Here is a 15,806-nt window from a genome sequence, read left to right on the forward strand (position 1 = left end):
TCTTAAACAGCAGAATGCAGGTAGTTTGGTGCTGTGAAAGCATGGCGGACATCCTATATCACATACATTATATATCAAACAAGGAGTAACTCAAGTGAGACATACAGCACTAACAAGTGAAGAAATATTCACTTATTTGTGATTTAAGATATTTTACTGACTTTCTAAGAGAGTACCATTGGGATTGTGTAGTTGTACAATGATTGGTAAAAATCTGAGGTTGTAGGTTTGTTGCACATACAATCAAAATCTGATCGTATGTGCAACAAACCTACTGGATCTGGATGTTAAAAATTTAACCAAAGGACTCGTAATACCAATTACTTCCAAAAGAGACAATATAAGATACATCGTTTATGCAGTGCAGTGCCCATTACACAATAATTCAAATAAAAAGAAAAAAAACTCAGTTGAGTTAGTTTTATAAACAATAGCATGTTCTCTCACAAATATGTGCCAAAATTATTAATATACATCTCATTAAACACTTTGGTCATAAACATTATCAGCGTGTTTGGAGACTAAAGGGGACAGCATACAAGAAGAAGCACCTGATATCCCAGTGTAAAATATGGCGGTGGATGACTGAAGTCTTGGGGGTTTTTTTGTGGTTGGTGGTTCAGGGGCTCTTGTGAAGACTGTTGCTTGCCATCACGAGTACTACTATGATATTTCAGCCCAAAACCTTGTTGCCTCTGCCAGGAAGTCTAGACTAGGCTATAGATAGAGGTGACTTGGCCACTTTCACAAAAACAATGAACAAGTATTCTTTCAAATCAATGCAAATTTTTAAAGAAACAAAATCATCTCAGTCTCCAGATGTAAAATCCATTTAAATACTGGGGTCTGACTTGAAGAGGAAAGTCCACATGAAAAAAAACTGTAAAGGAGCTTAAAACAAAGCTGAATAAAGATTCCTTCTACAAGTTTCTCAAACCTTGTTAAACATTACAGGAAGACAGGGCAGAGATCACAATATATTAATTGAAGGTCTGCTGATCATTTTGAAACCAGTGTATTGAAGAAATACATTTTTATATCCTGCACAGTAAAATTATCCAGTGTGACATTATTGCAGAACAAACTAATATCATCCCAGCTGCTAAGAGAAATATCACATGAGAGGAGTGGGAATCAGGAATATGGTCACACCCAATGACTAAAGTATGCTGTGTACAAGTTATCTGAAGTGCACTATTGTACATTTGCTGAGAGTGAAGTGAACTGTAAATATCATGCATCAACATGACTGAGTGCAGAGAACAGTGTAATTTGGTCAGGATCAATAAAATGTTATCACGCTTTGTTGATAAGAGTTTTCCAAAGAAAGGCCCATGTCAAATATTATTTAAGGCCACCCTCATAACTTAGATGTCAGGAGTGTTTGCTGTTATATCTGTTTAAACTTTCCCTAATGACACCTACACAATTAAAAATTGGTGAAGCCTCGCCAGTGTACTGGACAAATGGTTGTGAATGCTAAGGGATTTACAGTCCCCTCCAAAAGTATTGGAAAGGCAAGGCCAATCTATACACTAAAGACATTTGGGTTTGAGATCAACAGATGAATATGAGACGATAGATCAGAATTTCAGGTTGTATGTCATAATATTTACAAATAGATGTGCTAAACAACATAGAAAATGCCACCTTTGATTGCAGGCCACCCATTTTTTAAGTGAGCTACAGTATTGCAACAGATCAATTCAAACATATTTAAAGTAAAGTAAATAATACTTAATATTTGGTTGCATATCCCTTGCTTGCATTAACTGCATCAAGTTGGCGACCCACTGACATCACCAAACTGTTGCATTCTTCTTGTGTGATGCTTTTCCAGGCTTTTACCCCAGCTTCTTTCAGTTGTTATTTGTTTTGGGGGGGTTTCTCCTTTCAGTGTCCTCTTCAGGAGGTGAAATGTATGCTCAATTGGGTTATGTTCTGGTGATTGACTTGTCCAGTATAAAACCTTTCACTTTTTCCCCTTGATAAAGTTCTTTGTTGAGTTGGCAGTGTGTTTTGGGTCATTGTCACTGCCTGATGAAGTTCCAAATTAGATTGGATGCATTGCTCTATAAATTGGCAGACAAAATGTTCCTGTAAACTTCTGAATTCATTCTGCTGCTACCATCATGAGTTACATCATCAATAAATATTAGTGGGTCTGTTTCAGAAGCAGCCATGCAAGCCCAAGCCATGACATTACCTCCGCCATGTTTGACAGATGAGCTTGTATGTTTTGGAGCATTAGCAGAACCTTTCTTTCTCCATACTTTGGCCTTTCCATTACTTTGGTTGAGGTTAACATTTGTGGCTCATTTCTGTATTTCTTTGCAAATTCCAATCTGGCTTTCCGATTCTTACTGCTGATGAGTGGTTTGCATCTTCTGGTATGGCCTCTATATTTCTGCTCTCAAAGTCTTCTTCAAACGGTGGATTGTGATACCATCACTTCTGCCCTGTGGAGGTTGTTTGTGATGTCACTGACTGCTGTTTTGGGGTTCTTCTTTACAGCTTTCACAATTATTCTGTCAACAACTGCTGCTGTTTTCCTTGGCAAATTGTTTGATCTCTGGTTGTTACACTGTACATCAGTGATATTTTTTTCATTTTCAGGACACTCCAAATTGCTATATTGGCTATACCCAATGCTTCTGAAATGGCTCTGATAGATTTTTTCCTCTTTTCACAGTTTCAAAATGGCTTTCTTTTCTCCCATAGACAGCTCTCTTGTCTTCATGTTGGTTTATACTTTTTAACAACAAATGCGGTCTTCACAGGCAAAACCCAGGGATCAAACCAAGAGTAGACATTAAGAGCTATTAACTGTTTTAACAATCAATTTAACAGGACACATATGGGCAAGAAGAAACTCCTATCAGTCACATGTTCCAATATTAAAGGTGCTTAAGTTGTAGGAAATTATATTGGTGCTGAATCTTTTAATTGGTCTAATCTTTTAATGTCAAACCCAAATTTCTTCAGTGTATAAAATTGGCTTTGCCATTTCAATAATTTCATAATAATGTAGGTTCCCTCTTTCCACAATAAATATAGACATTTTTCTACAAATACAAATTCTACATTGATCATAAGCATTGGTAACAGGAATATATGATATATGATATATGTAGTGAAAACAAACATTCAGAACCAAATTTCAGAAAGCCAACATACAGTATACACATACTACATGGACTGCTTGAAATTATTGATGTAGAAAAGTTAAATATAAGTAAAACATCATCCACATAATGAAAATATCAAGGCTTTTGTTTCTTTAGGTATCAAACATACAATGATAAAAATATTCCTAATACCAGTGCTATAGTAAATGCTAAATTCATCAAAGTAAAAATGACCAAACACGTACACCAGCAAGAAACCTGTATCAAACAAAAAAGCAAAAAGAACACCATAAACACGTTTTATTTAATGGCAGAAGGCTAAGTGTAAAGAAATTAGTGCTAATATGGTAAGGTATAGTTAACAAAAATCTTTATGCTTTTGTCTAACAAACCATAAAAGTTCACAGATTGTTATCTGACTTCACAGAGACTACAGTGTTTTTTTGGAATGGTAAGTTAAAAGTTAATCTTACCCTGCAATTCTGATTGCTTGATGTAGTTTGTCGTTGCTGCTTTTCTTTTAGTTCCCCATATATAAAAAAGGGACATGACAGCAGTTGGCATGCTAAATAAACTCCCATCAATATGGCGGGCCAGAAGCAGGGTGGTTTGGAACAGTGCTCCACAAGACCAACATATATTGTAGCAACTATAAAAAGCAAGAAAACCAGAGCTGTAAGAATACCAGGAAGGGCAGAAGATAAAGAGACTGATCATGAAAAAGAACATCTCTGGATTGTGGTTTAAAAAAAAAGTTAAAGTTATATATAGTATGATAATTGTGCTGGCTATGAATTTCTGTAAGGCAAGAAACAAAAAAAGACGTTCTTACTTGTAAAACAAACGTTTATGAATGCAACCAATCTGAGCTCCCAGTAGAAAATCTTTCTTCTGAAATGTATAACAAAAATATCTTTCTTTGCATAAATATACAGAGGAAATAAAGCCAGAGACAAAAGACCAATTTTGACTGCCCTAACATTTTGTTTTTTGCAACTTTTTGTGTGTATAAACTACCAGTGTCACTCTGAAACAATTTAAGGAAACACTCACAATTCATGGCACGGTCCACAGAGAAAGAATATTAGAATGGTTTGACACAAGTTGAGGCCTGCTGCTACTCCTGCCAGAATTTCAGCCTCAACCTATACACGTACAGATTCACACACACACACACACAGAGACAAATGCACAGATGGAAAGAGCATAGGATTGAATTTACTATTGTTGCTGGAATTATTATTATTATTATTATTGTTATTATTATTATTATTATTATTATTATTATTGTGGCTTAACATAAATGAACACATAATTCTTGACATCTGATAAACTTAGTATAGGTAATTATTTCTTGTTTTGTGTTTCAGTGCATCTATTATACTGTATATTGTTAATAGTAACCTTTGTGTATTTCCCAAAACTAGAAATATGACTATACATTATTTAAAGTTGATATGGCAGATTAATAGGAGATTGGGAAAATGGAGCTGAAAGAATATACCAGTCTGACACCTAGAACTAGCTGGAATAAATTTAAGAAAAAATATTCTTACTTGTTTGTTGTCTATCAGTAAGAGGATGAAAGCAGCCAATGAAAATGCCAAAGACAGAAATGATGTCACCTGTAAAAAGAGGTTTTTGAATTTCTATGTATGCAAAAGAATAATTTTGCATGTAATAATAAAAATATTATATTATATTATATTAGATTAGATTAGATTAGATTAGATTAGATTATAAATCTTACCTTTGTCCAAACACATACACAGGCTTTCGCTAGGAAAGGACCACACACAGCAAGACAAAGATAACTGAGCAAATGTAGAGTTAGCGATGATTCAAACTAAGATACAGAGAGAGAGAGACAGAGTATTAACCAAGAAAAACCATAAATACACATAAATAAATACAGACATTGTTAATGCAAAAACATTCTTATTTTTTGATTCATGCATTAAGTTCTTAAATTGGGACCTAATCAAAATAACAAATCAATGTCGTAAATACTAATGGCATATACTAATGAGATAACACTAATGACATAATAATATCAGCATACTGAGATGATCATAAACATAAACACTAATCTATTTCTGCATGTTATTGGTGTACCATTTCACCACTGAAGGCTGATATCAATTCGAACATTGAAATTAATGTTCACTAGCTGTCCTGCTTAGCTTCATGCTTCCTTCTGAGTTCCAAGAAACAATAAGGTGAAAAAGCTGTATGTCCCACCTACTCTTAATATTGACCAATGTGTCAACAGCTTATTGCAGATGTGATTCCCTACATTATCTTCTTCCCTAAATTAATTTTCTTCTCTTTTTAAACTACACTGGCAAACTGAGTTACAGTAAAAAGATGTAAAATGTATTTACAGTAAAGTGCTATAATACCTTACTATAGTATAACACATAATCCAGTATATTTCCTCAATGCAGGGTACAACTGAGCTGAAGGGTCATGGCTGTTTGGTGGTGCGGGGATTGGAACACACAACCTTCTAATCTGTAATTCAAAACCTTAACTGCTAAGCCGCCACAATTAGCTCTATTAATGCATAATTCTGTCAATTCCTAGCTTTTAATATAAGTTTCAGCTCTGCAACCACACTACCCCAGAACCCAAAGACTTGGTTGGGTTTGTGTTTCCCACATGCTGCTGTTTATATACACGTTGTCCACTTTATTAGGAATATGTGTACGTACACTTTGGGATTCTTGCAATTATTACGGATTCTTTTCAATCAGCTAATCATGTGGCAGCAGCACAATAACAGCAGCAGTGCAAGAACAGGAATCTAGGGATACAGAGGACACGGGCTCACTGAATGGACAGTCAAAATCTTAGATTCCTGTTCTTCACTGACAGATGTGGAGCCTGATATATTCTTCTGATAATCCATCTCAAGATTCCATGTGTTGTGCATTCTGAGATGCTTTTCTGCTCACTATGGTTGTAAATAGTAGGAGCTCTTAATGAGACAATGCCCCTTACAGCAAGACTGCAGTTTGTCTGGCTCGAATATTATTGCTAGAGTTTGGTAAAAACACTCTGTGCCACCTACCACTGGACAAATTTTTGGTGCATAGGCCTGGAGGGACAAAAGGAGGGGACAATCTGGGACTAGAGTCTAAAGCTCGGAGGGAGTAAACCTGTAATATTTGGTGCCAGTTTAACACATTTCAGTTGGTGGTTTCATTTGTAACATACAAGTTTAAGAAATATAATTTCCAGAATATGACGTAATATATTCTGCTGTATGGGTCCTCACACACACACGCACACACACACATTATTATTATTATAATACATCCATCCATTTTCTATACCGCTTAGCCTTACTGGGTTGTGAGGAGCCTGGAGACCATCCCAGGGGGCATGGCACACAAGGTGTGGTACAGCCTGGATGGTGTGCCAATCCATCGCAGGGCACAATCACACACATATTCACACACCCATTCATACACTACGGACACTTTGGACATTCCAATCAGCCTACAATGCATGTCTTTGGACTGGGGGAGGAAACTGGAGTACCTGGAAGAAACCCCCGAAGCACGGGGAGAACATGCAAACTCCGCACACACAGGGCTGTGGCGGGAAATGAACCTCCAACTCTGGAGGTGTGAGGCAAACGTGCTAAGCCACAGTGCCCCCTGTTATTATTATTATTATTATTATTGTTATTATTATTACTATTATTATTATTATTATCATTATTATTGTTGTTGTTGTTGTCTGATAAATGTGCATCAATATTTACATGTAAGAATCAGGGATGATTTTAAGCATCACAAAAGTGACTCCACATTTAGCTGATTTTACCACATGCTTTATTTGCTGGACATGCACAAACAAAACAGATAAAACCAAAGCAATATGAGTGAAAACAAACATATTTGTAATTAAACAAGCACATAAATAATAATTTAGCAAAATCTGCTGGTCTAATTCAAATAAATGAAATATGAGCTACTTACCAAATATTTTTGCGGTGGAGCAGTTTTGGTGACTATATAAGCAAGAAATTAGAGATGGGATTATTCAAAGTTTTGGAAAGTAATGCAGTGTACATAACAGAACTATAAGACCATAAGTACTATTAAGGTTTACCTTACAGCTGCAAAAGTTTTTGAGCACCCCAGCTAAATTACGTATTTTATTGATTTTTGAAGTGAAAAGAAGTGAAAACACAATCTCTACAGCAAACAATTTTTTTTTAAATCTGCAAATATTAAAGCACAATTACTTTATATTTGATGAGCATCTAAAATAGAAAAATTATAAGAGTAATTGTTGCATGTGCAAAAGTCTACAGTCTCAGAACTTAATTTACTCATTACGCCCTTGTGCTAACATTTAATTCATGTGGCAGCCAATGGCATAGAGAACATTGTGTAGGTAGATGGAAGAATGGATTCCAGTAAACATTAGGAAATTCTAGAAACAATTTGTGGCACAGTCAAGAAACTGAAACTGAAGAGAAACTGGCTTCTACAACAGGACAATAATCCAAAACAAACCTCAAAATTCACCCTGAACTACTCCAATAAAAGCTTTAGGAAATTCTCTCACAGTCCCCTGACTTGAAAATCTGTGTGTAGATCAGCCCAAGAATATCTAAGAAATCTTTCTGCAAGGATGAGTGCGTTAAAATTCCTAAAACAAGAATAGGAAGACTCTCACAAGTATAGATAAGCCAATCAATGATGTCTCATTGAATGTATTTGCAAAATAATATGTCAAACACAGCTGCTTGAAAAGTGTTCAGCTATATTGTGTCTTTTTGATTGAGCAGCCATTTTATTTTATATTGTTGCAGTCACAGGACTGTAACTAGTGACTAGTATCTAGCAAGAATAATGCAATCCGGTAGTTGTGTATAAATACAGCTGCAGAGGTACCAGTGATATGTGTTGTGGTATTGACTTGTATTAACACACCTGAGGATAATGTTGTTGATGTTGATATTGTTATGGTGGTTGTTGTTACAGGGTCTGGTGTTACAGGGTCTGGTGTTACTGGGCCTGGTGTTACTGGGCCTGGTGTTACAGGGTCTGGTGTTACTGGGTCTGGTGCTACAGGGCCTGGTGTTACAGGGTCTGGTGTTACTGGGCCTGGTGTTACTGGGCCTGGTGTTACAGGGTCTGGTGTTACTGGGCCTGGTGTTACAGGGTCTGGTGTTACTGGGCCTGGTGTTACTGGGCCTGGTGTTACAGGGTCTGGTGTTACAGGGCCTGATGTTACAAGGTCTGATGTTACAGGGTCTGGTGTTACAGGGCCTGCTGTTACAAGGTCTGTTGTAAAGGATGGTGTCATGATTGTAGAAGAGATTTCTTTATGGATCCAGAATATTCGATATGTCTGAACGAATGTAGCCCTGAAAGAGCACATAAATGACAGTAATCATGACTCCATAATTTGTAATCCATAATTTGTTCACCTGTCTATTGCATCATGTTTACAAATAAATAGAGAAATAACCTGAAAAAATATACTCCAGTTTCAGAAACATTCCATTTGACCTTTATTTCAGTCTTTTTTTGGTTATCTGTTTGCGTTACAGCTGTATCCTGGATAAAGAAAGACAGAAAAAGCATTTTAAATAGCCATATTATTCTTCAACTACACCTCTTCAGCTATGCTCTATTTCTCAATTTATAATAAAGTGACACATAATTACACTTAAATTGAACAGGTAAATACATGTTTTCTTTCAAAAAATTTACAATGGAAACAGATTTGGACGGTTATGATCATGTCATACCTGTAGTAGTGGGCACATGATTGAACAAATATAAATTATTATTATTATTACAATAATCTCACAGTTTATTAATTGAAGGGCTTCCTTGTATTTTGAAGCCCGATAAAGTTTTGGGACCACTATTGTAGTATAAGAATTTTAAGAATAGTCATGTCATTACATCCTGCTCTTGTTTTGGTTGGTTAAGCTAGTGGAAAATTGAGAAAGAAGACACTCACCTTTATACCATTACATGTCTGAAGTCTGCTGAAGCTTGTGTCCACCAAAGAAAAAATCCCCTGAGGTGTTGTTTTGTCTAGTTTTTGTGCTTTCAACAAAAAACCACGGAATGGTTCATAGCCATCAGCTTTCAGTGTTACTTTAGATAAAAATAAGATAATTGGTTTTAAAAAATATATAAGATAAGAGATGATGTTCTAATGTGTGGTCCTGGTACTGCACAGGTCACACAAGTCATTATCTTTGTTTATGTTCCCAATTATCATGCACAAAATGCAGCTTTAAGTGTTTTTTCTTTCATGCCACATATGCAGTATACTGAAACAATTTTGTAATTGGGTGTGATGGCCATACAATATGTTCTTTAATTCTGTACTATACTTGTATATGTCTATTTAGTTGTTATTATCCACTGAAACCTTGCTCATGAGGACACACATTGATTAATATGATGGAAATATGAATGTAGAAATGTCTCACAGCTAGGATAAATGCCAGACTGATTTCAAAAAGCAATAAAGTCACAAGTGGTGATGAAAGGGTGACTTTGTGATGGATTTGGAAGTTATGAATTCATCCTTTTCATTTAGTTTCACTTGGTGATTCTGTGATGGACATTTTCTTTTTGGGAGGGAGATGTTATGAGAATATTAGTTCACACAGCAGTGTAATGACACAGCAAATATTGTTGAATTTTAAGGTGTGGTCTTAAATCTACCTAGCTACCACATTTGCTGTGATATAGGCTCACTTTCCATCAGCACTTTGTTAGGGTGTCATTTGCAAACAGTTATAAATATCAATGTCCTTTTCATAGCTGTTGTGACACATAGTTGCAATTATTTTAAGTTTAAGGATAATGGTACCAAACTTTTAGGAGGAGTAATGAAAACAATATATATATTTGGTAAACCTTGAAATGCCAGGATAGGCCTTAAAGCTAAGAACCATTAATTGGCAGTAAAAGAAAGAAAAAGACACCCACCATCAAAGGATTTTCCCACATCTGAAGAACTAACACTGATCATATCTGGGACAACTTTAAAAGGTGGTTCAGTGTTCTGAGGTAGATAGGTGCTGTGAACAACTTCCATTGTCTGACATATAGCTGGAAAAGCGTCAAAATTGCCACTGCTGTAACATTTCACGAAGTGTAATATGGGTCCTCCTAAGTAAATAAAGATTATAACTTTGGGTTTCATCTATAAAGCAAAGAAGAGAAAATAAGATATTATTTAGATGAATGTTGCATTAATTTAAAATTAGAGCAATGCTAAAACATTTCCAGCTGTGTACTAAAGACCTTTCTTTCAAGTTTAGAAAAAAAAGCAAGATAATTTTCAACTAAACAGTGAGCACAGCCAATTTTGGACTTCCAGCCATGGATAGCTGTGATATTATCTGTATTTTAACTTGTGATCTCCAGACAACCGGGAAAACGTGTTTCTGTTGCTCCAATTGGGAGCTCTATGTTGGTTCTAACCACTAGAATAAATGTGGAGAGAAACACCTGAATACCTACTTGTGCACATACACATACATGCCAAGACCTTCCACAAATTGTGTGACATTGTGGAATAGGGCTGGGTAATATAACAATATATCAACATCATGATAAATTTTGTCAAAATACACTTTTCTGAGATATTGTTGGTATTGTGATATTTTTATTTTTTATTTTGTATTAATTACAAACGAAGTGGAATTGAATGGAAGTAGCTGATTTGATAAAAAAAAATATTTTTACTTAACCTTTAAAATTGTCAGTAAAAACATTCCCCCTTTTCTGTCCTGGAATTTAAATAAAAGTATCATCAAACTGAATTTTAATGGGTTTTAATGCAGCACTCCTGTTTTACTGGCAGTTTGTTATCTAAATTATATAATGTATTACATATTGTGCATCGTGCAAATGTTTTCATAGTGTTGTGATGTGATATTTTTGTCATATCGCCCAACGGTACTGTGGAGGGTGTCCTGTCTATGTGAGCATGCGCATAAAGAGGTATTCAAGTCATCTCCCCAGCTCCAGTGGTTAGAGGTGCAACAGAAGTGGAATTTGAAAACTAAGAAAACTAAGAACAGATATCTAAAGATTTTGGATTACTTACCGGAAATAAAATGTTATAACAAATTGAACTGTAAATCTCATAAAAACCTAAACCAACCTACTTTTTTTTAACCTAGATTATAGTCATCTACTTCACATGATATCTAACGTCTTGTAATGTTAGGATACAGTATGGAGTCAGTACAGTGGGTTGTAAGACTTACTACAAGTGCAATATTACACAAGCCTTACAGAAGTGCTGTAATAAAAAATTTGATTTAAATTTTAAACATTTATTTTACATTTTTTTAAGAATTGTTTTTTTTTCAAAACTTTTTGATTGTAGGAGTTACACAAAAGTAAATGCACTATGATACTGTGCATTATTGTTACCAAGTACAGCAAAAATATTTTAAAAAGCACATTCTAATTTTTTTTATTTTACTTTATTGTTGTTGTAATCAAAATTCAGTGGCTTTTTGACTCTAGAAGTTAGAAATGTGAAGCCAAATGCACAATCATAGCATTCATTTTTGCTACCAAGTATAGCAAATAGATTTTTTTTTTTTACATTTTAATTTTAATTTTTGTTGTTGTGTTCAAAAGATAAATAAATAAAAATTCAATAGCTTTTTGACCATTGGAGTTACACATAAGAGCAAATGTGCCACGTAATGGAGGTTAGGACGGATGCAAATGCAGATAAGAGCTTTATTATATGAGAGACAGGCAGACAATTCCAAATCATCAAACATAAATGTGGTCATAAATAGGCAATAAGTCAGGCGATCGGCAAACAGGCATAAACGAGGCAAAACAAGAATCGAAAAGCAGGGCTAGAATAAGATTCAAAACTACACAAAACACGATGAACAACGGCTTGGTAACCGGAAAACACAGTAATAGTTTGCAAAGACTTGGTGTTCAAACAGTCTCTGTTATGTGTGGTGTGACTGTGTGTGAGATTGGATGCAGGTGTACCATTAAAATGAAAGTGAGTGTTCTGGGAATTGCAGTCCATGGCGGCCATGTTAGTAGGCCGCAGTGCAGGATGGGAAATATATTCACTGGCTTGCTGTGATATGACAAAATGCCTATGATAGTGTTCATTATTGCTACTAACTACAGTAAATAGATTTTAAAAATTAGCCTTTGATTTTTTATTTTATTTTTTTAAGAAAAATGAAAATAATAATAATAAACTTTTTGCTTCAGTTTTTTTTTTTTTTGAAAATGTTATATGTAAAACACTACACATGAAAGATGAGCAAACAGCTTCCAAAAGATAATTTTTCCATCTGTGGTTTTTATATAATAAAAAAATATATATTCACCTAGCCACTCTTCAAACTGCCTTTTGGATTAGTTTTATTATTATAATTCTCAAGTGTAACTGCTACCAACAAAATGTTATTGACTTTTGATTATTTTTACTTTTTTACTTTTTCAAATTTTTAAATAAAAAAATTAAAAACTGAATTTTTCAAATCTGTTTGTTGTAGTTAGTAGACTGTATCATAATGTATTTGTTTTTACATTTGTAACTCCTACAGTAAACAAGTTATTGAATTTTGATTATTTTTCTTTTTCTTCTTTTTTAAACTTGTTTACAGAACAAAATAGCAATAAAAACATTTGATTTCAAAATCATTTTGCTGTTGTTGTTGTTGTTAAGACTAACCCTGGGTTCTATGTAGCAACAATGAGTAACAATGAGTTTATACATAATCACTCAATTAAAAAAGTATATAATTAATAATTATTTATAGAAATCTAATTTACTACTGTAAATGTAATGTAATGCAATATAATGTAGGCTAATATTTAACTTCTAGTGAGCCATATGCCCCACAACTACAACCTTCAGAATGTGGAATCTCAATTTCTGGATCTTTAGTGATTGTTATATATACAGTACTGTGCAAAAGTTTTAGGCACATGCAAAGAAATGCTGTAGAAAATTAAATGTTTCTACATTTTAAAAAATACCATAAAGAGCAGTAAGCAGTAGTAAATGAAAAAGTCAATATCTGGTGTGACAAAAAAAATAAAAATAGTAGTCTCTGATACAATTGTGCAGTTTTTTAAGGAACTGTATAAGGAGCTGTAAGTTTTATTGAGCATCTTGCAGAACCAGCCACAGATCTTCTGGAGACTGTTGCATTTGCTGCTAATCTTTGCAGCAAAACCCAGCAGCCTTCGGTCACGTTTCATGACGTAACGGACATATGGACGGGTGCAAGGGCAGTATGAACAGTTTTATGGAGATACACGCAGGCAGGTAAATCCAAACATTAAATCCACAAACATGCAAAGTTCAGGCGATCGGCAAACAGGCATAAAGGGGCGAGGCAGGAATCAAGGTCGCGGTCACGGAAATACAGGGTCGAGAAACAAAACAAGAAACATGAACAATAGCACTGGACTGGTAGCGGAGAAACCAGCGTGAACTAAACTAACGAACCGAAACATGACTATGAATCGAACCAAGACTATGAATCGAACCAGGACTATGACTCAAACCAGGACTATGACTATGACTCGAACCAGGACTATGACTATGAATCGAACCAGGACTAAGACTATGACTATGAATCGAACCAGGACTATGACTATGACTATGAATTGAACCAGGACTATGACTATGACTCAAACCATGGTTATCACTATGGTTATCACTATGGTTATCACTATGGTTATCACTATGGTTATCACTATGGTTATCACTATGGTAGTTTCTTTTCTATTCTACTATAATATTCCGCGTTGTGTGCTAGGAGGCGCGCGGTATATATGCGGACATGATCAGTGTCGTAAATGCTCACAGCTGAGGGTGATTCAGCCACACGTGAAATCCCAGCCAATGACAGAACTCGGAGGAGACATAACAGAAACTTAAACAAATGCAGGAGTCGAAATGTCACGATTGTCAACAAGGGAAAAGCAGGTGCTCGCGGACCTGCTCGTGCACGCGCGCTCACATGCTCTCCCACGCGCTGCTTAAAGGGGAAACCGTGACACTTTCATTGTATTTTTTGTCTGAAAAGTGTCTCTTACGTAATATACTGCTTTCTTTAATGACATACAAACATTTTTCTGTAACATTTAATTTTGTGCTAGAAAACTAATGTTTGGGAATCTAAAATGTTTTTGTACTGACTCGATCATGTAGAAGTCATACAATTTAAAAAAATCTATATCAAAGTTTGTACCAAAAAAAAAATAAGGTGCCTAAAAATTTGTATGTGTATGAGTGCATCAGGCCACCCCACATGGATGGATCCACACATATTTGCAGACTTATAAGCATAAACATGAACTCAAGCTCTCATTTTATACCCTCATTTTGTCTCATTTTACAAAATGCAATTGATAAGCAGATTATGTCTTATTATGTCAGATTATGTTTTATAAGCAGATTATGTTTTATTCAAGTTTTTAAAATATAAGTAGTCTCTGACTGACGGCTATTTTATCTCGCCTTTTCTTGTGCTTTAGGGTCAGTAGTGGTGTACTGGATTTTTGATTACCATGAACTGTAAGCTATAATCATCAAGATTAAAACAAAAAAAGGCTTGAAATATTTCACTTTATGTGTAATGAATATAGAATACATGAAAGATAAAATAGCTATGGAGTAATATAAAAATCTTTTTAACCTATCATCTAATTATCATGATTGTAGATCAAACCTGCAATCTCTTCATGAATAAATACAAATTAGCATTCCACTTTTTGACATTATCAAATAAGTGATTGGAAGTTATAGATACAAAGTAAAAACACTTTACCTTAACTCAGAATCTCTTAGGGGATAGTAGGAGTCTTCTCTCTTATTTCAGGAAGTTCATCTGTAAGTTTGTCGATGCACCCAGCCCTTAAATACTTTCACCGCTGCTGACTCGGTGTACTTTATCCCATGCTGCTAAGCTCATGAATTTCTGTAGTGGGAGAATGCTGTGATTTGAAACCGGTGCGATCATCCATACATCTCTAGATACAAGTGAACATGTGAAGTAGCTACTAAGCAAGACATACAAAGAGTATGACTGGCATATGAAGGTTCCTCTAAGCTACTCAGATAACATGTTTATGGCAAGGTTAATGTCCATTTACTGTTATCAAAAACATTACATACACATGCGGTCAGAAGTGGAATTTCCCTTGGTTTTAATGGTATGTACAGTACTGAGGTTAATTAAACATTAAACAGTTAAAACATTACACAGGGGTTAATACTGAGACATTAAACATAAGAGTACCTGTAAAACAGTACATCGTTACACTATGAAAGACAAGGATATTGGTTTAAACAAAATCACAGAATGCAGCCTTAAAGGTGTAGTTTGTAAAAATTAATGGGGTTTCCAGACCTTTAAAAGGATCAGGAAATAAATCTTTACTGAAGGGGTCTGTGGAATTTATTTTACTGTTAAAGGGAACCCTGACTACAAAAAAGTTTGCAAACCCTTAAAGAGTACCTGCAGACAACATTACACATTAATTGTTTTATAGCATTTCCTTAGATCGGGAGTTATACATGAAGAGGATGGTTTGAGTGGCCAAAAAATCTCCAAGGATCACAGCTGGAGAATTGCAGAACTTAGTTGTGTCTTGGGGACAGAAACTCTCC

At 35.1% G+C, this 15,806-nt stretch overlaps 1 protein-coding gene across 1 annotated transcript; it reads right to left on the bottom strand.

Annotated features, from left to right (window-relative positions):
• Positions 1-341: 341 nt before the first annotated feature.
• LOC128607966 (uncharacterized) lies at positions 342-15,341 on the bottom strand. The gene is made up of 9 exons (XM_053625270.1): positions 14,965-15,341; positions 10,109-10,325; positions 9,123-9,262; positions 8,622-8,710; positions 8,081-8,517; positions 7,118-7,149; positions 4,879-4,974; positions 4,685-4,753; positions 342-4,273 (listed from the first exon to the last, which is right to left on the bottom strand). Exons 2-9 carry the CDS (start codon positions 10,323-10,325, stop codon positions 4,178-4,180), a joined length of 1,176 nt encoding a protein of 391 aa, XP_053481245.1. The 5' UTR covers positions 14,965-15,341; the 3' UTR covers positions 342-4,177.
• Positions 15,342-15,806: the final 465 nt, after the last annotated feature.

Source organism: Ictalurus furcatus, chromosome 5 (assembly GCF_023375685.1).
Source record: "Ictalurus furcatus strain D&B chromosome 5, Billie_1.0, whole genome shotgun sequence".
NCBI classification, from domain to species: Eukaryota; Metazoa; Chordata; class Actinopteri; order Siluriformes; family Ictaluridae; genus Ictalurus; species Ictalurus furcatus.